Source organism: Panulirus ornatus, chromosome 16 (genome assembly GCF_036320965.1).
Source record: "Panulirus ornatus isolate Po-2019 chromosome 16, ASM3632096v1, whole genome shotgun sequence".
NCBI classification, from domain to species: Eukaryota; Metazoa; Arthropoda; class Malacostraca; order Decapoda; family Palinuridae; genus Panulirus; species Panulirus ornatus.
In genome coordinates, this window is record NC_092239.1 from 21,513,572 (window position 1) to 21,537,149 (window position 23,578).

General features: G+C 37.6%; 1 protein-coding gene across 1 annotated transcript in view; it reads left to right on the plus strand.

Moving 5' to 3' along the window:
- The window catches only part of LOC139754190 (ionotropic receptor 93a-like), a 298,583-nt gene that overhangs the window by 271,531 nt on the left and 3,474 nt on the right, over positions 1–23,578 (plus strand). Inside the window, exons 8-10 of the mRNA XM_071671401.1 lie at positions 7,141–7,406; positions 8,293–8,430; positions 9,053–9,239. Coding sequence (XP_071527502.1) covers positions 7,141–7,406; positions 8,293–8,430; positions 9,053–9,239 — 591 coding nt within the window. The remainder of the gene's footprint in view (positions 1–7,140; positions 7,407–8,292; positions 8,431–9,052; positions 9,240–23,578) is intronic.

Consider the following 23,578-nt stretch of genomic DNA (forward strand, 5'->3'; position numbering starts at 1 on the left):
AATGTGAGTAAGAGTAGGGTTATTAGGTTCAGTAGGGTTCAGGGAAAAGTAAATTGGGTGGTTAGTTTGAATGGAGAAAAGCTGAAGGAAGTGAAATGTTTACATATCTGGGAGTGGATTTGGCAGCGGAGAGAACCATGGAAGTGGAAATGAGTCACAAGATAGGGGAGGGGGCGAAGGTTCTGTAAGCGTTGAAAAATGTGTGGAAGGCGAGAAATTTAGCTCGGTCAAATATGGGTATGTTTGAAGGAATAGTGGTTCCAACAATGTTATATGGTTGCGAGGAGTGGGCTATAAATAGGGTTGCGCGGAGGAGGGTGGATGTGTTGGTAAAGAGATCTTTGAGGAGAATATGTGGTGTGAGGTGGTTTGATCGAGTAAGTAATGAGAGGGTAAAAGATATGTGTGGTAATAAAAAGAGTGTGGTTGAGACAGCAGAGGAGGGTGTATTGAAATTGTTTGGTCAAATGGGGAGAATGAGTGAGGAAAGATTGTCAAAGAGGTTATATGTGTCGGAGGTGGAGGGAACGAGAAGTGGGAGACAAAATTGGTGGTGAAAGGATGCAATGAAATAGGTTTTGAGCGATCGGGGCCTGAACACACAGAAGGGTGAAGGGCGTGCAAGGAATACAGTGCATTGGAACGATGTGGTATACCGGAGTCGACGTGCTGTCAATGGATTGAACCATGGCATTTAAAGAGTCTGGGGTAAATCATGGAAAGTTTTGTGGGGCCTAGATGTAGAAAGGGAACTGTGGTTTCGGTGCATTATACATTACAGCTAGAGACTAAGTGTAAACGAATGTGGCCTTTGTTGTCTTTTCCTAGCGCTACCTCGCGCGCATGCGTGGGGAGTGGGTTGCCTTTTCAGGTGTGGCGGGGTGGCGACGAGAATGGATAAAGGCAGCAAGTATGAATATGTACATGTGTATATATGCGTATGTCTGTGTATGTATATGTATGTATACGTTGAAATGTATAGGTATGCATATGTGCGTAAGTGGGCGAGTGTGTTTATAAATGTGTATGTGGGAGGGTTGGGCCATTCTTTCGTCTGTTTCCTTGTGCTACCTCGCTAACGCGAGAGACAGCGACAAAGTATGATATATATATATATATATATATATATATATATATATATATATATATATATATATATATATATATATATATATATATATATATATATATATATATATATATATATATATATATATATTCATATATATATATCTATATATATATATATATATATATATATATATATATATATATATATATATATATATATATATATATATATATATATATATATATATATATATGAATATATATATATATATATATATATATATATATATATATATATATATATATATATATATATATATATATATATATATATATATATATATATATATCCCTGGGGATAGGGAAGAAAGAATACGTCCCATGTATTCCCTACATGTTGTAAAAGGCGACTAAAAGGGGAGGGAGCGGGTGGCTGGAAATATTCCCCTCTCGTTTTTTTTTTTTTAATTTTCCAAAGGAAGGAACAGAGAAGGGGGCCAGGTGAGGATATTCCCTCAAAGGCCCAGTCCTCTGTTCCTAAAGCTACCTTGCTAATGCAGGTTTGGATGGTATTGCAGTGGAATTTATTAAAAAAGGGGGTGACTGTATTGTTGACTGGTTGGTAAGGTTATTTAATGTACGTATGACTCACGGTGAGGTGCCTGATGATTGGCGGAATGCGTGCATAGTGCCATTGTACAAAGGCAAAGGGGATAAGAGTGAGTGCTCAAATTACAGAGGTATAAGTTTGTTGAGTATTCCTGGTAAATTATATGGGAGGGTATTGATTGAGAGGGTGAAGGCATGTACAGAGCATCAGATTGGTGAAGAGCAGTGTGGTTTCAGAAGTGGTAGAGGATGTGTGGATCAGGTGTTTGCTTTGAAGAATGTATGTGAGAAATACTTAGAAAAGCAAATGGATTTGTATGTAGCATTTATGGATCTGGAGAAGGCATATGATAGAGTTGATAGAGATGCTCTGTGGAAGGTATTAAGAATATATGGTGTGGGAGTCAAGTTGTTAGAAGCAGTGAAAAGTTTTTATCGAGGATGTAAGGCATGTGTACGTGTAGGAAGAGAGGAAAGTGATTGGTTCTCAGTGAATGTAGGTTTGCGGCAGGGGTGTGTGATGTCTCCATGGTTTTTGTTTAATTTGTTTATGGATGGGGTTGTTAGGGAGGTAAATGCAAGAGTTTTGGAAAGAGGGGCAAGTATGAAGTCTGTTGGGGATGAGAGAGCTTCGGAAGTGAGTCAGTTTGTTCGCTGATGATACAGCGCTGGTGGCTGATTCATGTGAGAAACTGCAGAAGCTGGTGATAGAGTTTGGTAAAGTGTGTGAAAGAAGAAAGTTAAGAGTAAATGTGAATATGCCTTCTCCAGATCCATAAATGCTACATACAAATCCATTTGCTTTTCTAAGTATTTCTCACATACATTCTTCAAAGGAAACACCTTATCCACACATCCTCTACCATTTCTGAAAACACACTGCTTTTCCCCAATCTGATGCTCTGTACATGCCTTCACCCTCTCAATCAATACCCTCCCATATAATTTACCAGGAATACTCAACAAACTTATGCCTCTGTAATTTGTGCACTCACTCTTATCCCCTTTGCCTTTGTACGATGGCACTATGCACGAATTCCGCCAATCCTCAGGCACCTCACCATGAGTCATACATACATTAAATAACCTTGCCAACCAGTCAATAATACAGTCACCCCCTTTTTTAATAAATTCCACTGCAATACCATCCAAACCTGCTTCCTTGCCGGCTTTCATCTTCCGCAAAGCTTTCACTACCTCTTCTCTGTTTACCAAATCATTTTCCCTAACCCTCTCACTTTGCACACCACCTCGACCAAAACACCCTATATCTGCCACTCTATCATCAAACACATTCAACAAACCTTCAAAATACTCACTCCATCTCCTTCTCACATCACCACTACTTGTTATCACCTCCCCATTTGCGCCCTTCACTGAAGTTCCCATTTGCTCCCTTGTCTTACGCACTTTATTTACCCCCTTCCAAAACATCTTTTTATTCTCCCTAAAATTTAATGATACTCTCTCACCCCAACTCTCGTTTGCCCTCTTTTTCACCTCTTGCACCTTTCTCTTGACCTCCTGTCTCTTTCTTTTATACATCTCCCACTCAATTGCATTTTTTCCCTGCAAAAATCGTCCAAATGCCTCTCTCTTCTCTTTCACTAATAATTTTACTTCTTCATCACACCACTCACTACCCTTTCTAATCAACCCACCTCCCAGTCTTCTCATGCCACAAGCATCTTGTGCGCAATCCATCTCTGATTCCCTAAATACATCCCATTCCTCCCCCACTCCCCATACTTCCATTGTTCTCACCTTTTTCCATTCTGTACTCAGTCTCTCCTGGTACTTCCTCACACAAATCTCCTTCCCAAGCTCACTTACTCTCACCACCCTCTTCACCCCAACATTCACTCTTCTTTTCTGAAAACCCATACAAATCTTCACCTTAGCCTCCACAAGATAATGATCAGACATCCCTCCAGTGCACCTCTCAGCACATTAACATATATATATATATATATATATATATATATATATATATATATATATATATATATATATATATATATATATATATATATATATATATATATATATATATATATATATATATATATATATATATATATATATATATATATATATATATATATATTTATATGTATATATATATATACAAATATATATATATATATATATATATATATATATATATATATATATATATATATATATATATATATATATATATTTTTTTTTTTTTTTTTTTTTTTTATACTTTGTCGCTGTCTCCCGCGTTTGCGAGGTAGCGCAAGGAAACAGACGAAAGAAATGGCCCAACCCCCCCCCCCATACACATGTACATACACACGTCCACACACGCAAATATACATACCTACACAGCTTTCCATGGTTTACCCCAGACGCTTCACATGCCTTGCTTCAATCCACTGACAGCACGTCAACCCCTGTATACCACATGACTCCAATTCACTCTATTTCTTGCCCTCCTTTCACCCTCCTGCATGTTCAGGCCCCGATCACACAAAATCTTTTTCACTCCATCTTTCCACCTCCAATTTGGTCTCCCTCTTCTCCTCGTTCCCTCCACCTCCGACACATATATCCTCTTGGTCAATCTCTCCTCACTCATTCTCTCCATGTGCCCAAACCATTTCAAAACACCCTCTTCTGCTCTCTCAACCACGCTCTTTTTATTTCCACACATCTCTCTTACCCTTACGTTACTTACTCGATCAAACCACCTCACACCACACATTGTCCTCAAACATCTCATTTCCAGCACATCCATCCTCCTGCGCACATCTCTATCCATAGCCCACGCCTCGCAACCATACAGCATTGTTGGAACCACTATTCCCTCAAACATACCCATTTTTGCTTTCCGAGATAATGTTCTCGACTTCCACACATTTTTCAAGGCTCCCAAAATTTTCGCCCCCTCCCCCACCCTATGATCCACTTCCGCTTCCATGGTTCCATCCGCTGACAGATCCACTCCCAGATATCTAAAACACTTCACTTCCTCCAGTTTTTCTCCATTCAAACTCACCTCCCAATTGACTTGACCCTCACCCCTACTGTACCTAATAACCTTGCTCTTATTCACATTTACTCTCAACTTTCTTCTTCCACACACTTTACCAAACTCAGTCACCAGCTTCTGCAGTTTCTCACATGAATCAGCCACCAGCGCTGTATCATCAGCGAACAACAACTGACTCACTTCCCAAGCTCTCTCATCCCCAACAGACTTCATACTTGCCCCTCTTTCCAGGACTCTTGCATTTACCTCCCTTACAACCCCATCCATAAACAAATTAAACAACCATGGAGACATCACACACCCCTGCCGCAAACCTACATTCACTGAGAACCAATCACTTTCCTCTCTTCCTACACGTACACATGCCTTACATCCTCGATAAAAACTTTTCACTGCTTCTAACAACTTGCCTCCCACACCATATATTCTTAATACCTTCCACAGAGCATCTCTATCAACTCTATCATATGCCTTCTCCAGATCCATAAATGCTACATACAAATCCATTTGCTTTTCTAAGTATTTCTCACATACATTCTTCAAAGCAAACACCTGATCCACACATCCTCTACCACTTCTGAAACCGCACTGCTCTTCCCCAATCTGATGCTCTGTACATGCCTTCACCCTCTCAATCAATACCCTCCCATATAATTTACCAGGAATACTCAACAAACTTATACCTCTGTAATTTGAGCACTCACTCTTATCCCCTTTGCCTTTGTACAATGGCACTATGCACGCATTCCGCCAATCCTCAGGCACCTCACCATGAGTCATACATACATTAAATAACCTTACCAACCAGTCAACAATACAGTCACCCCCTTTCTTAATAAATTCCACTGCAATACCATCCAAACCTGCTGCCTTGCCGGCTTTCATCTTCCGCAAAGCTTTTACTACCTCTTCTCTGTTTACCAAATCATTTTCCCTAACCCTCTCACTTTGCACACCACCTCGACCAAAACACCCTATATCTGCCACTCTGTCATCAGACACATTCAACAAACCTTCAAAATACTCATTCCATCTCCTTCTCACATCACCGCTACTTGTTATCACCTCCCCATTTACGCCCTTCACTGAAGTTCCCATTTGCTCCCTTGTCTTACGTAAGGGGAGTGGGGGAGGAATGGGATGTATTTAGTCAATCAGTGATGGATTGCGCAAAAGATGCTTGTGGCATGAGAAGAGTGGGAGGTGGGCTGTTTAGAAAGGGTAGTGTGTGGTGGGATGAAGAAGTAAGAGTATTAGTGAAAGAGAAGAGAGAGGCATTTGGACGATTTTTGCAGGGAAAAAATGCAATTGAGTGGGAGAAGTATAAAAGAAAGAGACAGGAGGTCAAGAGAAAGGTGCAAGAGGTGAAAAAAAGGGCAAATGAGAGTTGGGGTGAGAGACTATCAGTAAATTTTAGGGAGAATAAAAAGATATATATATATATATATATATATATATTTCCTCAAAGACCCAGTCCTCTGTTCTTAACGCTACCTCGCTGTCGCGGGAAATGGCGGATAGTATGAAAAAAAAAAAAAAAAAAATATATATATATATATATATATATATATATATATATATATATATATTTCCTCAAAGACCCAGTCCTCTGTTCTTAACGCTACCTCGCTGTCGCGGGAAATGGCGGATAGTATGAAAAAAAAAAAAAAAAAATATATATATATATATATATATATATATATATATATATATATATCTTTGGGGATAGGAGAGAAAGAATACTTCCCACGCATTCCCTGCGTGTCGTAGAAGGCGACTAGAGGGGAGGAAGCGGCGGGCTGGAAATCCTCCCCTCTCGTCTTTAATTTTCCAAAAGAAGGAACAAAGAAGGAAGCCAAGTGGGGATATTCCCTCAACATCTCAGTCATCGGTTCTTAACGGTACATTGCTAACGTAGGAAATGGCGAATAGTATGAAAAAATGAATATATATATATATATATTTATATATATATATATATATATATATATATATATATATATATATATATATATATATATATATATATATAAATATATATATATATATATATATATATACATATATATATACATATATATCTGATATAGACTAGAAGCAATATATCTTTTAAGTCTCCTCTTTAGCAACATAATTGGTAAATGATTCCATATATGAATAAAGTTGGAAAAATAATGCCCTTCGCTTTATTCGGAAAAATTTCACCCTCTTGTTTTTTTTTTTTTTACATCAGACGATTCAAATATTAAATAGTTTCCTAAACTGAAATCATTGACACCTTTGATCATTTTGAATTCTTGCAGTAGATCAGCTCTCAACCTTCTCTTTTCTATGGTATATACATGTAAGTTGATAAGTCATTTTCATAGAATTTATTTGTCTGTTCGGTAATTACCAATACAGCTTAACACTGTCCTTTCTCCTTTTTTTCTACACTTCAGGTGGTTCATGTAGGAGGTCGAAGAGACGGAGGTAGCAGTGTAGGGGCGGGGTCGGTGGTGCAGGACCTGGCAGGGATGCTGCTGGGGCAGAACCTGCCACGACGGCTGCCCACCACCAGTTCCAGCCGCCTGCTGGTGGCGGCCTGGCTGGTGTTCGCCTTCATCATCGGGACGGTCTACCGCGGCAACCTCACCGCCCACCTCACGCTGCCCAAGTACCCTCCTCGACCAGAGACCGTAGAGGAGTTGATTGAAGTAGTTGACAAGTAAGACACTTATAACATCATATGTATATTGCTGTTTAACGACCACTAACGTATACCTGAGCCACTCTATGTCCCCTAAACTCATCCAGACCAGGAAAACCTGTAAGTAGGAAATTGGTATACAGTGATGATCAGCGACATAAGGGATTATGACGCTCGGGAGATTTAAGTCAGACCTCCAGTATTTCTAGTGCATCTATTTTCCTCAGCTCTCTATCTTCAAATATAAGCTTTCAGGATATAGAACGTAATGGGCAAGGAACACAAAATATAACTGATGATGACAAGATGGTCATGAGCAGGATAGTAAGGAAAATACTGTGATAAAAACGCCTAGCCGTTTGGGCTCTTATGCATTATAAGTTACAAAAAGACTTTTGACCAATAGCTCTAAAGCCTTAGCACTATCAAGTTTCTTCTCATCAACTCTTGGCATCACCTCTCTTCAACCTTCCCTTTTTTTGTGCATCGCGATGTTACTACTACTACTACTACTCTCTCTCTCTCTCTCTCTCTCTCTCTCTCTCTCTCTCTCTCTCTCTCTCTCTCTCTCTCTCTCTCTCTCTCTCTCTCTCTCTCTCTCTCTCTCTCTCTCTCTCTCTCTCTCTCTCTCTCTCTCTCTCTCTCGTCTCGTTATTCTACAAATATCATTTTGGCCATTGTTCTCGTGAACTGTCTGCACGTGTCCCCACCTAAAAGGTTTGGACTATTAGTATATGCCAGGATAACAGGCAAGAAAGGCCACATTCGTTCACACTCAGTCTTTAGCTGTCAAATTGGTTTTGAGAGCAATAAGTCTCACTGCTTTGAGAACACATGCAGTCTTAATCTAATACCTTTATTCGATTCTATGAATTGAAGTACCGCATTTTTCTTTGCTGAAAAGAATACCACAGCCACCATATGCAGCACAGTACAGAGATTTCTTGATGAAATCTGAGAACAATGCGTATCGGAAGCTCGGCGAACTGATGTCGATCGGATCGAGTATCATAGAAGGTCTTCAGCAAACCTTGGAGCAAAAGTAAGTGACAAACGCATCATTCAGGTTAGCTTTGGACTCCACTGATAGTCTCTGTAGATAAATAATTTTACAAGATAATCGATTAAGTAATCTTTTGAAATCTTTAGAATGGTTTTTGATTCTATTAGAAGACTTAATCAGAATTATGGAAATATGCTCTTAAGTCAGTTAATAGAAAAAAGTATTTATAACATCTAACCCCTATGACCAGTCAAGCACACTTCAGGACAGCTCACTGAGAACAAAGTGTGATGCCAGAAGGAATGAGACTAAACAGATGTTCAAGGAAGTAAGAGTATTCACTGTGCTTTCATTGCCTCGCCTACTTAACTTTGATATAGTCATGGCCCTGCTACATCTAATGATAAGGAAAATGGCTATCTAATGTTGGTGAACCAAAGTTGCTAGAACTGCAAAGATTTCTTTAGCGATGTCCTTTGTTTTACACCAAACTCTATACACTATAACTGGGCGAAAGCAAAACTTATGTGTAGGCCTCGTTATGTTACAATATATAGTCCTAGATATTGCTTGAGGCTTTTAGCTTTGTTTTTTAGCTCTGAACTAAGTGCATGAACATTTGTGGAACAAGGAATAAGCATTCATAATTTGTGGATCCCAGACAGGCGGTCGTAAACATTCGCGCCTACTTGGAATACGTCATCGCCGAGACCTTTACCAGTTCAGACGGCAGCACAGATCTATACATAGGCCGGGAGTCCATCATGCCCTCTATGATTGCATGGCTCATCCCCCACGACGCCCCCTACCGACCACAGTTCGACCGCTGCATGAGGATCCTCATGGAGGTGAGTTGCCTGGATAAATGGCTGAAATGATTATATATATATATATATATATATATATATATATATATATATATATATATATATATATATATATATACATATTGGATTGGGGTGTCTAAATGTGTGGGGATGTAACCAAGATGAGAAAAAAGGAGAGCTATGTAGTATGTTTGAGGAAAGGAACCTGGATGTTTTGGCGTTAAGGGAAACTGAACTCAAGGGTAAAGGGGAGGAGTCGTTTGGGAATGTTTTGGGAGTGAAGTCAGGGGTTAGTGAGAGGACAAGAACAAGGGAGGGAGTAGCACTACTCCTGAAACAGGAGTGGTGGGAGTATGCTATACAGTGTAAGAAAGCAAACTTTAGATTGATATGGGTAAAACTGAAAGAGGATGGAGAGAGATGGGTGATTATATGCATATGCATATGCATCTAGGCATGAGAAGAAAGATCATGAGAGGCAAGTGTTTTGGGAAAAGCTGAGTGAGTGTGATAATAGTTTTGAAGCACGAGACCGGGTCATAGTGATGGGTGATTTGAATTCAAGGTGAGTAATGTGGCAATTGAGGGAATAATTGGTGTACATAGGGTGTTCAGTGTTGTAAATGGAGATGGTGAAGAGCTTGTAGATTTATGTGCTGAAAAAGGACTAGTGATCGGGAATACCTAGTTCAAAAAGACAGACATGAATAAGTATACGTAAGTAAGTAGGAGAGATGGCCAGAAAGCGATATTAGATTACGTATTAATTGATAGGCGCGCGAAAGCGAGACTTTTGGATGTTAATGTACTGAAAGGTGCAACTGGAGGGAAGTCTGATCATCATCTTATGGAGGCGAAGGTAAAGAGGTTTTCAGAAAAGAAGAAAGAATGTTGGAGTGAAGAGAGTGGTGAGAGTAAGTGAGGTTGGGAAGGAGACTTGTGTGAGGAAGTACCAGAAGAAACTGAGTACAGAATGGAAAAAGGTGAGAACAAAGGACATAAGGGGAGTGGAGGAGGAATGGGATGTATTTAGGGAAGCAGTGATGGTTTGCGCAAAAGATGCTTGTGGCATGAGAAGCGTGGGAGGTGGGCAGATTAGAAAGGGTAGTGAGTGGTGGGATGAAGAATTGAGATTATTAGTGAAAGAGAAGAGAAAGGCATTTTGACGATTTTTGCAGGGAAATATTAAAAATGACTGGGAGATGTATAAAAGAAAGAGGCAGGAGGTCAAGAGAAGGCAGAAAAAGAGGGCAAATGAGACTTGGGGTGAGAGAGTATCATTAACTTTTAGGTAGGATAAAAAGATGTTTTGGAAGGAAGTAAATAAAGTGCACAAGATAAGGGAACAAATGGAAACATCAGTGAAGGGGCTAATGGGGAGATGATAACAAGTAGTGGTGATGTGAGAAAGAGATGGAGTGAGATTTTTTTGAAGGTTTGTTGAATGTGTTTGATGATAGAGTGGCAGATATAGGGTGCTTTGGCCGAGGTGGTGTGCAAAGTGAGAGGGTTAGGGAGAATGATTTGGTAAACACAGAAGAGGTAGTAAAATTTTTGAGGAAGATGCAAGCTGGCAAGGCAGCGGGTTTGGATCGCATTATCGTGGAATTTTTCAAAAATGCGGGTGACTCTATTGTTGACTGGTTGGTAAGGTTATTTAAAGTATGTATGATTCATGGTGAGGCGCCTGAGGACTGGCGGAATGCTTGCATAGTGCCATTGTACAAAGGCAACGGGGATAAAGGTGAGTGCTCAAAATACAGAGGTATATATATATATATATATATATATATATATATATATATATATATATATATATATATATATATATTTATTTATTATACTTTGTCGCTGTCTCCCGCGTTTGCGAGGTAGCGCAAGGAAACAGACGAAAGAAATGGCCCAACCCCCCCCCCCCCCCCCCCCCGCCATACACATGTATATACATACGTCCACACACGCAAATATACATACCTACACAGCTTTCCATGGTTTACCCCAGACGCTTCACATGCCTTGCTTCAATCCACTGACAGCACGTCAACCCCGGTATACCACATCGCTCCAATTCACTCTATTCCTTGCCCTCCTTTCACCCTCCTGCATGTTCAGGCCCCGATCACACAAAATCTTTTTCACTCCATCTTTCCACCTCCAATTTGGTCTCCCTCTTCTCCTTGTTCCCTCCACCTCCGACACATATATCCTCTTGGTCAATCTTTCCTCACTCATCCTCTCCATGTGCCCAAACCACTTCAAAACACCCTCTTCTGCTCTCTCAACCACGCTCTTTTTATTTCCACACATCTCTCTTACCCTTACGTTACTTACTCGATCAAACCACCTCACACCACACATTGTCCTCAAACATCTCATTTCCAGCACATCCATCCTCCTGCGCACAACTCTATCCATAGCCCACGCCTCGCAACCATACAACATTGTTGGAACCACTATTCCTTCAAACATACCCATTTTTGCTTTCCGAGATAATGTTCTCGACTTCCACACATTCTTCAAGGCTCCCAGAATTTTCGCCCCCTCCCCCACCCTATGATCCACTTCCGCTTCCATGGTTCCATCCGCTGCCAGATCCACTCCCAGATATCTAAAACACTTCACTTCCTCCAGTTTTTCTCCATTCAAACTCACCTCCCAATTGACTTGACCCTCAACCCTACTGTACCTAATAACCTTGCTCTTATTCACATTTACTCTTAACTTTCTTCTTCCACACACTTTACCAAACTCAGTCACCAGCTTCTGCAGTTTCTCACATGAATCAGCCACCAGCGCTGTATCATCAGCGAACAACAACTGACTCACTTCCCAAGCTCTCTCATCCCCAACAGACTTCATACTTGCCCCTCTTTCCAAAACTCTTGCATTTACCTCCCTAACAACCCCATCCATAAACAAATTAAACAACCATGGAGACATCACACACCCCTGCCGCAAACCTACATTCACTGAGAACCAATCACTTTCCTCTCTTCCTACACGTACACATGCCTTACATCCTCGATAAAAACTTTTCACTGCTTCTAACAACTTGCCTCCCACACCATATATTCTTAATACCTTCCACAGAGCATCTCTATCAACTCTATCATATGCCTTCTCCAGATCCATAAATGCTACATACAAATCCATTTGCTTTTCTAAGTATTTCTCACATACATTCTTCAAAGCAAACACCTGATCCACACATCCTCTACCACTTCTGAAACCACACTGCTCTTCCCCAATCTGATGCTCTGTACATGCCTTCACCCTCTCAATCAATACCCTCCCATATAATTTACCAGGAATACTCAACAAACTTATACCTCTGTAATTTGAGCACTCACTCTTATCCCCTTTGCCTTTGTACAATGGCACTATGCACGCATTCCGCCAATCCTCAGGCACCTCACCATGAGTCATACATACATTAAATAACCTTACCAACCAGTCAACAATACAGTCACCCCCTTTTTTAATAAATTCCACTGCAATACCATCCAAACCTGCTGCCTTGCCGGCTTTCATCTTCCGCAAAGCTTTCACTACCTCTTCTCTGTTTACCAAATCATTTTCCCTAACCCTCTCACTTTGCACACCACCTCGACCAAAACACCCTATATCTGCCACTCTATCATCAAACACATTCAACAAACCTTCAAAATACTCACTCCATCTCCTTCTCACATCACCACTACTTGTTATCACCTCCCCATTTGCGCCCTTCACTGAAGTTCCCATTTGCTCCCTTGTCTTACGCACTTTATTTACCTCCTTCCAGAACATCTTTTTATTCTCCCTAAAATTTAATGATACTCTCTCACCCCAACTCTCATTTGCCCTTTTTTTCACCTCTTGCACCTTTCTCTTGACCTCCTGTCTCTTTCTTTTATACATCTCCCACTCAATTGCATTTTTTCCCTGCAAAAATCGTCCAAATGCCTCTCTCTTCTCTTTCACTAATACTCTTACTTCTTCATCCCACCACTCACTACCCTTTCTAATCAACCCACCTCCCACTCTTCTCATGCCACAAGCATCTTTTGCGCAATCCATCACTGATTCCCTAAATACATCCCATTCCTCCCCCACTCCCCTTACTTCCATTGTTCTCACCTTTTTCCATTCTGTACTCAGTCTCTCCTGGTACTTCCTCACACAGGTCTCCTTCCCAAGCTCACTTACTCTCACCACCCTCTTCACCCCAACATTCACTCTTCTTTTCTGAAAACCCATACAAATCTTCACCTTAGCCTCCACAAGATAATGATCAGACATCCCTCCAGTTGCACCTCTCAGCACATTAACATCCAAAAGTCTCTCTTTCGCACAGCCTGTCAATACACGTAATCCAATAACGCTCTCTGGCCATCTCTCCTACTTACATAAGTATACTTATGTATATCTCGCTTTTTAAACCAGTTATTCCCAATCATCATCCTTTTTCAGCACATAAATCTACAAGCCTTCACCATTTCCATTTACAACACTGAACACCCCCCTGTATACCAATTATTCCCTCAACTGCCACATTACTCACCTTTGCATTCAAATCACCCATCACTATGACCCGGTCTCGTGCATCAAAAAACCACTTAACACACTCATTCAGCTGCTCCCAAAACACTTGCCTCTCTGATCTTTCTTCTCATGCCCAGGTGCATATGCACCAATAATCACACCACCTCTCTCCATCAACTATCAGTTTTAACCCATATTAATCGATGAATTTACTTTCTACACTCTATCACATACTCCCACCCAAACCCATATATATATAAATATAATATATATATAAAATATATATAATATATATAATATTATAATATATATATCTAAGTTTGTAAGGACAAAAAATTTTTTCCGTGATCAAGATATTCCTATGAGCCCACGGGGAAAAAGGAAACACGAAAAGTTCCCAAGTGCACTTTCCCTGTAATAATCACATCACCCGGGGAGACACAACAAGAAATATAAAAGTCAGTTGAATAACATCGAAGAGACGAAAACTAGGACGCCTTTTGGTAAACATGTGATTGTCCAAAACATACAACGAGCGTTCATAAACTTATTATTTTACAAATCTACAACAATAAAGTTATCTAATTGTATAGACCATCACTAATATTAATATTATAATCCCCTTTGTGTTTAATAACTGAAGATTCAATGATATTTCTCTTAGTAATAGAATCAGAGTTAATAAATGAGATGGGGGGGTTACTCCCGGGTCAAAACAATGATCAATTTTAAACAATGAAAAAAGGGGAAATTTGATTCTTGCCCCGTTCTTATACTATATCTATTGTTGCTTTAAGTCAAACAGAAAGATCCTTACCGGCTGACCAAAAATAAAATATATCACATTTCCAAAAGGGGATTTTAAATAGATGAAACCCAAAGGGAAAATTTCGGGTGAACTCCTGATTAAGATATTCTTTAATATATATTGTTGCTAAAGGAAAACATTTACATTAAAGGTTTTAAGCAGCAGGGGAAGCAAAGTAAAAAATTATTATTAAAAGGGAAAACTAAAAGTTTCTTGTGTCAATGGGGGGTTTCGGCTCAACTCGATAAAATGATTTCTTTGCAAATTTAAAAGGGATTTACAATGAAAATTTCTAGGGTACTTTAACATAGTCCAATAGAATATTTTCTTAAAACCCCCAAACCCTCAATAAATTCTGGACTGCAAAAACTTAATCCCTGGGAACAAAGAGTGAAAAGAATGATCCCATATCGGGTCATGTTAAAGATGAGTAATAATGGATAAATCCCCCAAGCTATGACGGGTGTTTTCTGTATATGCTAAACTTAAACTTGTTTCCCTTTCTATGGATAATGCAATCTAGAAATGGTAACATACCTTTTATTTCATTTTCTACCGTGAATTGTTGGAAGGTACAAAATTTGGGTTAAGTAAGGGGAGAAATATTTGTAAATTATTCATTTGTTTGACCAAAACACAAAGAACATCATCCCACATACCTAAACAAAATTTCATTTGAAGTAGATACCTTAGTAATTTTTTTTAAAAAGATTCCAAAAAGATTCTTAGCACGGTGAAAGAGGGCTACCCAAACCATACCAAATTTTTTACATATAATCTCCATGAAATTGAAATACAGCTTTTAGACACAATTTTTTTTATCAATCAAATTAGAAATTTTGAAACAGAAATGAATACATCCAACACATCAAGTAAATTTCTTTAAAAAGGGCATCAAGGAACTTTTTAAGAAAATTTAGGAAAAAATCAAAGCTAAAAAGTTGAAATCAAAACAAATTGATATTGTTTTGCTTTTGACTAAATCCCACATTGTTCATGATTTAGAATTTGAAACCTACCCACAAAGGCTTAATAAAGAAACTAACCTTGACAATTATAAGGATGGAGCCTACTAAATCACTAAGGTCTTTCTGGGAAAATTTTTTTTTTAAAGTGTTTTTGATAAGTCCCAAAACATATAGGCAATGAAGGGGACAAAGATGACAGACTTGATAAGAAAAGTTACCTTTCAACAACACTTTTATTTCTTTTTTGAAAATGAAATTTTAAATGCTTTTTTAAGGATTTTACTAATTTAGAATAGGGTTTTGTTATCATTTAGAAGATCCCTTTCATTTTTAAAATAAATAGTATCTGTCAAATCACACCCGTGTATCCTTATCTGCTTATAAATGCATATCCTTGTCATTTTTTTTAAAGGAATTGATAGCTCTTATGAATATTTGGGGGAATTAGCTTCCACTGTTTTTTAAAAAACTGCATACACAAACCCTTTCCCGATATCAATATCATCTTTCTTTAAAATTCCTGTATTTTTTTTTAAAAAAATTTTTCAAAAGGGGGTTTGTTGAAAATCCCCCAACCCCCCCACCCCCCCCCTTTCCCCCCCCCCCCCCCCCCCCCCCCGGGGTTAAAAACCCCCCCAACCCCCCCCCCCCCCACACAAAACTAAAACAATAGCCAAATGCACACAAGGAATCTTAATCTAGTTGTATTACAGTTTAACCAAAAAAAGGGTTTGTGTTTTTGGTCCAGTCGCTTTTTTTCAATAAGATGGCCCAACTTACATTTAGTGACACTTGTAGCCTTTTGCGTTCTTTTTTTAAATTCATCAAGCAATAGTCCAACTTTGGGTTTTCTTCCGTGGTCGTATTGCCATTTGAAAGGCATGTTTCTTCTCCTAAAAAAGGGAAAAGCCTCTCCATTTAAATTTTTTCTTTAATTCAAATGTTTTTGGCCACCAAATGAAAATTACAAAAAATTCTCCCTTATTTAACAATTTAGCCCTTTCCATGAAATTTCGTGGAAAATGAAAAAAAAGGTATGTTACTATTCGGGTTTGCATGATCCATAAAAAGGGAAACAATGTAATTTTAGCATATACAGAAAACCCCCCAAATTTATGCTCATTTTCCCAAAAAAATTACTCACTCAACATGACAATTAGATTATCATCTTTTCAATCAAATTTCCTTGGGATATTACGTATTTGCAGTCCAAATTTTTTGGGATGATGAGTTTCAGAAATATATTCTATTGGATCAAGAAAAATTCCCCTAACCCTTTCATTGATAAATCCTTAAGTTAGCAAAGGAATATTATAAAGTTACCCCAAACCACCCATTGACACAAGAATCTTTAGTTTTCCCTTTTAATAATAATTCACTTTGCTTACCAGCTTTTTAAATCCTTTAATGCAAGGGGTTGCTTTTGCAAGACAATAAACTATAAGAATATTTTAATCGGATTCCCCCAGAAAATTCTTGGTACATCTAAAAATCCCTTGTGAAACCCAATGATACTTTTTAAAGTTGGTCAGACCTTAAGGATCTTCTTTTTATATTTAAGCAACATAATATAGTAAAAAAACGGGAAAAGAACCAAAAGCCTTGTTTAAAATTACGTTAAAAACTATGATCTTGAAATTGACTGGTTTTAAAAAGGGCCCATCTCAGGAAATAACTCAACCTTTTACCAAGAGAAAAAAAATTGAATCTTCTATTTAAATACCAAACAATTAAAAAATTTTAAATATTAGTGATGTCTTACAGAAAAATAACTTTTGTGATAAGATTTGAAAAATAATTTAGGAACGCCTTTGTATGTTTGGACAATCACGTTTTACCAAATGTCGCCCCAAGCTTCGTCTCTTTCAGGGTATATCAACTGACGGTTAAATTCTTTTGTGCCCCTGATAAAGTATTATTTCATAAAAAGGCACTTGGGAACCTTTCGTGTTCATTTCCCCCCGTGGACTCAAAAAATATATATATATACAAAATATATATATATATTAATATATAAAATATATATATATATATATATATATATATATATATATAATTATATATAAATATATATATATCTAACAACTTGCCTCCCACACCATATATTCTTAATACCTTCCACAGAGCATCTCTATCAACTCTATCATATGCCTTCTCCAGATCCATAAATGCTACATACAAATCCATTTGCTTTTCTAAGTATTTCTCACATACATTCTTCAAAGCAAACACCTGATCCACACATCCTCTACCACTTCTGAAACCACACTGCTCTTCCCCAATCTGATGCTCTGTATATGCCTTCACCCTCTCAATCAATACCCTCCCATATAATTTACCAGGAATACTCAACAAACTTATACCTCTGTAATTTGAGCATTCACTCTTATCCCCTTTGCCTTTGTACAATGGCACTATGCACGCATTCCGCCAATACTCAGGCACCTCACCATGAGTCATACATACATTAAATAACCTTACCAACCAGTCAATAATACAGTCACCCCCTTTTTTAATAAATTCCACTGCAATACCATCCAAACCTGCTGCCTTGCCGGCTTTCATCTTCCGCAAAGCTTTCACTACCTCTTCTCTGTTTACCAAATCATTTTCCCTAACCCTCTCACTTTGCACACCACATCGACCAAAACACCCTATATCTGCCACTCTATCATCAAACACTTTCAACAAACCTTCAAAATACTCACTCCATCTCCTTCTCACATCACCACTACTTGTTATCACCTCCCCATTTGCGCCCTTCACTGAAGTTCCCATTTGCTCCCTTGTCTTACGCACTTTATTTACCTCCTTCCAGAACATCTTTTTATTCTCCCTAAAATTTAATGATACTCTCTCACCCCAACTCTCATTTGCCCTGTTTTTCACCTCTTGCACCTTTCTCTTGACCTCCTGTCTCTTTCTTTTATACATCTCCCACTCAATTGCATTTTTTCCCTGCAAAAATCGTCCAAATGCCTCTCTCTTCTCTTTCACTAATACTCTTACTTCTTCATCCCACCACTCACTACCCTTTCTAATCAACCCACCTCCCACTCTTCTCATGCCACAAGCATCTTTTGCGCAATCCATCACTGATTCCCTAAATACATCCCATTCCTCCCCCACTCCCCTTACTTCCATTGTTCTCACCTTTTTCCATTCTGTACTCAGTCTCTCCTGGTACTTCCTCACACAGGTCTCCTTCTCAAGCTCACTTACTCTCACCACCCTCTTCACCCCAACATTCACTCTTCTTTTCTGAAAACCCATACAAATCTTCACCTTACCCTCCACAAGATAATGATCAGACATCCCTCCAGTTGCACCTCTCAGCACATTAACATCCAAAAGTCTCTCTTTCGCACGCCTGTCAATTAACACGTAATCCAATAACGCTCTCTGGCCATCTCTCCTACTTACATAAGTATACTTATGTATATCTCGCTTTTTAAACCAGGTATTCCCAATCATCAGTCCTTTTTCAGCACATAAATCTACAAGCTCTTCACCATTTCCATTTACAACACTGAACACCCCATGTATACCAATTATTCCCTCAACTGCCACATTACTCACCTTTGCATTCAAATCACCCATCACTATGACCCGGTCTCGTGCATCAAAACCACTAACACACTCATTCAGCTGCTCCCAAAACACTTGCCTCTCTTGATCTTTCTTCTCATGCCCAGGTGCATATGCACCAATAATCACCCACCTCTCTCCATCAACTTTCAGTTTTACCCATATTAATCGAGAATTTACTTTCTTACACTCTATCACATACTCCCACAACTCCATATATATATATATATATATATATATATATATATATATATATATATATATATATATATATATATATATATATATGTTGGAAAGGATCACAATTTTTCGCGTGATCAAGATATTCCTATGAGCCCACGGGGAAAATGAAACACGAAAAGTTCCCAAGTGCACTTTCGTGTAATAATCACATCATCAGGGGAGACACAACAGAGAAATATAACAGTCAGTTGATATACATCGAAGAGACGAAGCTAGGACGCCATTTGGTAAACATGTGATTGTCCAAAACATACAACGAGCGTTCATAAACTTATTATTTTACAAATCTTATCAACAATAAAGTTATCTAATTTGTATAGACCATCACTAATATTAATATTATAATACTTTGTGTATTAATAACTGAAGATTCAATGATATTTCTCTTAGTAATAGAATCAGAGTTAATAACTGAGATGGCGTTACTCCAGTCAAAACAATGATCATAGTTTTTAACATGATAAAAGGCATTTGATTCTTGTCCCGTTCTTATACTATATCTATGTTGCTTAAGTCTAACAGAAAGATCCTTACCGGTCTGACCAACATAAAATATATCACAGTTTCCACAAGGGACTTTATAGATGCAACCAAGAAAATTTTCTGGTGAACTCCTGATTAAGATATTCTTTATAGTATTATTGTTGCTAAAGGCAACATTTACATTAAAGGATTTAAGCAGCATGGGAAGCAAAGTGAAATTATTATTAAAAGGGAAAACTAAAAGATTCTTGGTGTCAATGGGAGGTTTCGGCTCAACTCGATAAAATGATTTCTTTGCTAACTTAAGGGATTTATCAATGAAAGTTCTAGGGTACTTTAACATAGATCCAATAGAATATATCTTCTCAAACTCATCATCAATAAATTCTGGACTGCAAATACGTAATGCCCTAAGGAACATAGAGTGAAATGATGATACTTATACTCTGTCATGTTGAGATGAGTAATAATGGATATATGAGCATGCATTGGTGGGTTTTCTGTATATGCTAAACTTAAACTTGTTTCCTTGTCTATGGATCATGCAATCTAGAAATGGTAACATACCATTATTTTCATTTTCTACCGTGAATTTGTTGGAAGGTACTAAATTGTTAAGTAAGGGGAGAAATATTTGTAAATTTTCATTTGTTGACCAAACACAAAGAACATCATCTACATACCTAAACCAAATTGCATTAGAAGGTAAGATATCCTTTAGTAATTTTGTTTAAAAAGATTCCATATAAGGATTACTTAGCACAGGTGAAAGAGGGCTACCCATTACCATACCAAATTTTTGAACATAATAATCTCCATGAAATTGAAATACAGTCTTTTAGACACAATTTTATCAGTTCAATCAAATTAGACTTTGAAACAGGTAAATGAATATCATCCAACACATCAAGTAAATATTCTAAAAGGTCATCAATGGAACTTTAATGAAAATTGAGGAAACATCAAAGCTAACTAGTTTGAAATCAAAATCAACATTGATATTGTCTAGCTTGTTGACTAAATCTACATTGTTCATGATATTAGAATTTGATACCTTACCCACTAAAGGGCTTAATAAAGAAACTAACCATTTTGACAATTTATATGTGATGGAGCCTACTAAACTCACTATAGGTCTTGCTGGAAAATTCTGTTTATGTGTTTTGATAAGTCCATACATATATGGCAATGAAGGGGACAAAGATGACAGACTTTTGATAAGAGAAATGTTACCTTTCAACAACAACTTCATTTCTTTATTGAAGTGAGAATTAACTGCTTCTAAGGGATTTTTACTAAGTTTAGAATATGTTGTGTTATCATTTAGAAGATCATTCATTTTAGATAAATAGTACTCTTGTCTAAAATCACAACAGTGTTATCCTTATCTGCTTAATAATATGCATATCCTTGTCATTTTTTTTAAGGAATTGATAGCTCTTATGAATATTTTGGGGCAATTAGCTTCCACTGGTTTTGACAAACTGGCATACACTAAACCCTTCCAGATATCAATATCATCTTACTTAAATTACTGTATTTTTCTAAATTACAAAAAGACTTTGTGACATCAACACAGCTGGCTTCCCTGTTAGAGCACACAAAACTTAAACAATAGCCTAATGCACACAAGGAATCTTTATCTAGTTGTTTATTAGACAGGTTTACCACAAAAGATGGGTTTGTGTTCTTGGTCCAGTCGCTGTTTTCAATAAGATGGTCCAACTTACGATTTAGTGACACTTGTAGCCTATTGCGTTCTTTCCTTAATTCATCATAGCAATAGTCCAACATTCGGTTCTTTCCGTGTGTCGGTATTGCCATTTGAAAGGCATGTTTCTTCTCTCTTGAAATGGGAAAAGCCTCCTCCATTTCAAGTTTCTTTAATTCAATGTTTTTGGCCACCAAATGAAAATTTACAAATATTTCTCCCCTTACTTAACAATTTAGTACCTTCCATGAAATTTACTGTGGAAAATGAAAATAATGGTATGTTACTATTTCTAGATTGCATGATCCATAGACAAGGAAACAAGTGTAAGTTTAGCATATACAGAAAACCCACCAATGTATGCTCATATATCCATTATTACTCATCTCAACATGACAGAGTTAGATTATCATCATTTCAATCTATGTTCCTTAGGATATTACGTATTTGCAGTCCAGAATTTATTGATGATGAGTTTCAGAAGATATATTCTATTGGATCTAAGTTAAAGTACCCTATATCTTTCATTGATAAATCCCTTAAGTTAGCAAAGGAATCATTTTATTGAGTTGAGCCCAAACCACCCATTGACACCAAGAATCTTTTAGTTTTCCCTTTTAATAATAATTTCACTTTGCTTACCATGCTGCTTAAATCCTTTAATGCAAGTGTTGCCTTTAGCAACAATAATACTATAAAGAATATCTTAATCAGGAATTCACCAGAAAATTTTCTTGGTTACATCTATAAAATCCCTTGTGGAAACTATGATACATTTTATGTTGGTCAGACCTGTAAGGATCTTTCTGTTATACTTAAGCAACATAAATATAGTATAAAAACGGGAGAAGAACCTAATGCCTTGTTTAATTACGTTAAAAACTATGATCATTGTATTGACTGGTTTTAACGCCATCTCAGGTATTAACTCTAACTCTATTACCAAGAGAAATATAATTGAATCTTCTATTATTAAATACACAAACAATTATAATCTTAATATTAGTGATGGTCTATACAGACTAGATAACTTTATTGTTGATAAGATTTGTAAAATGATAAGTTTAGGAACGCTCGTTGTATGTTTTGGACAATCACATGTTTACCAAATGTCGTCCAAGCTTCGTCTCTTCGATGTATATCAACTGACTGTTATATTTCTTTGTTGTGTCTCCCCTGATGATGTGATTATTTCATGAAAGTGCACTTGGGAACCTTTCGTGTTTCATTTTCCCCGTGGACTCATAGGAATATATATATATACATATATATATATATATATATATATATATATATATATATATATATATATATATATATATATATATATATATATATATATATATATATATCTAACAACTTGCCTCCCACACCATATATTCTTAAAACCTTCCACAGAGCATCTCTATCAAATCTATCATATGCCTTCTCCAGATCCATAAATGCTACATACAAATCCATTTGTTTGTCCAAGTATTTCTCACATACATTCTTCAAAGCAAAAACCTGATCCACACATCCTCTACCACTTCTGAAACCACACTCCTCTTCCCCAATCTGATGCTCTGTACATGCCTTCACCCTCTCAATCAATACCCTCCCATATGATTTACCAGGAATACTCAACAAACTTATACCTCTGTAAGTTAAGCACTCACTCTTATCCCATTTGCCTTTGTACAATGGCACTATGCAAGCATTCCGCCAATCCTCAGGCACCTCACCATGAATAATACATACATTGAATAATCTCACCAACCAGTCAATAATACAGTCACCCCCTTTTTTAATAGATTCCACTGCAATACCATCCAAACCCGCTGCCTTGCCGGCTTTCGTCTTCCGTAAAACTTTTACTACCTCTTCTTTATTTACCAAATCATTTTCCCTAACCCTCTCACTTTGCACACCACCTCGACCAAAACACCCTATATCTGCCACTCTGTCATGAAACACATTCAAAAAACCTTCAAAATACTCACTCCATCTCCTTCTCACATCAGCACTGCTTGTTATCACCTCCCCATTAGCCCCC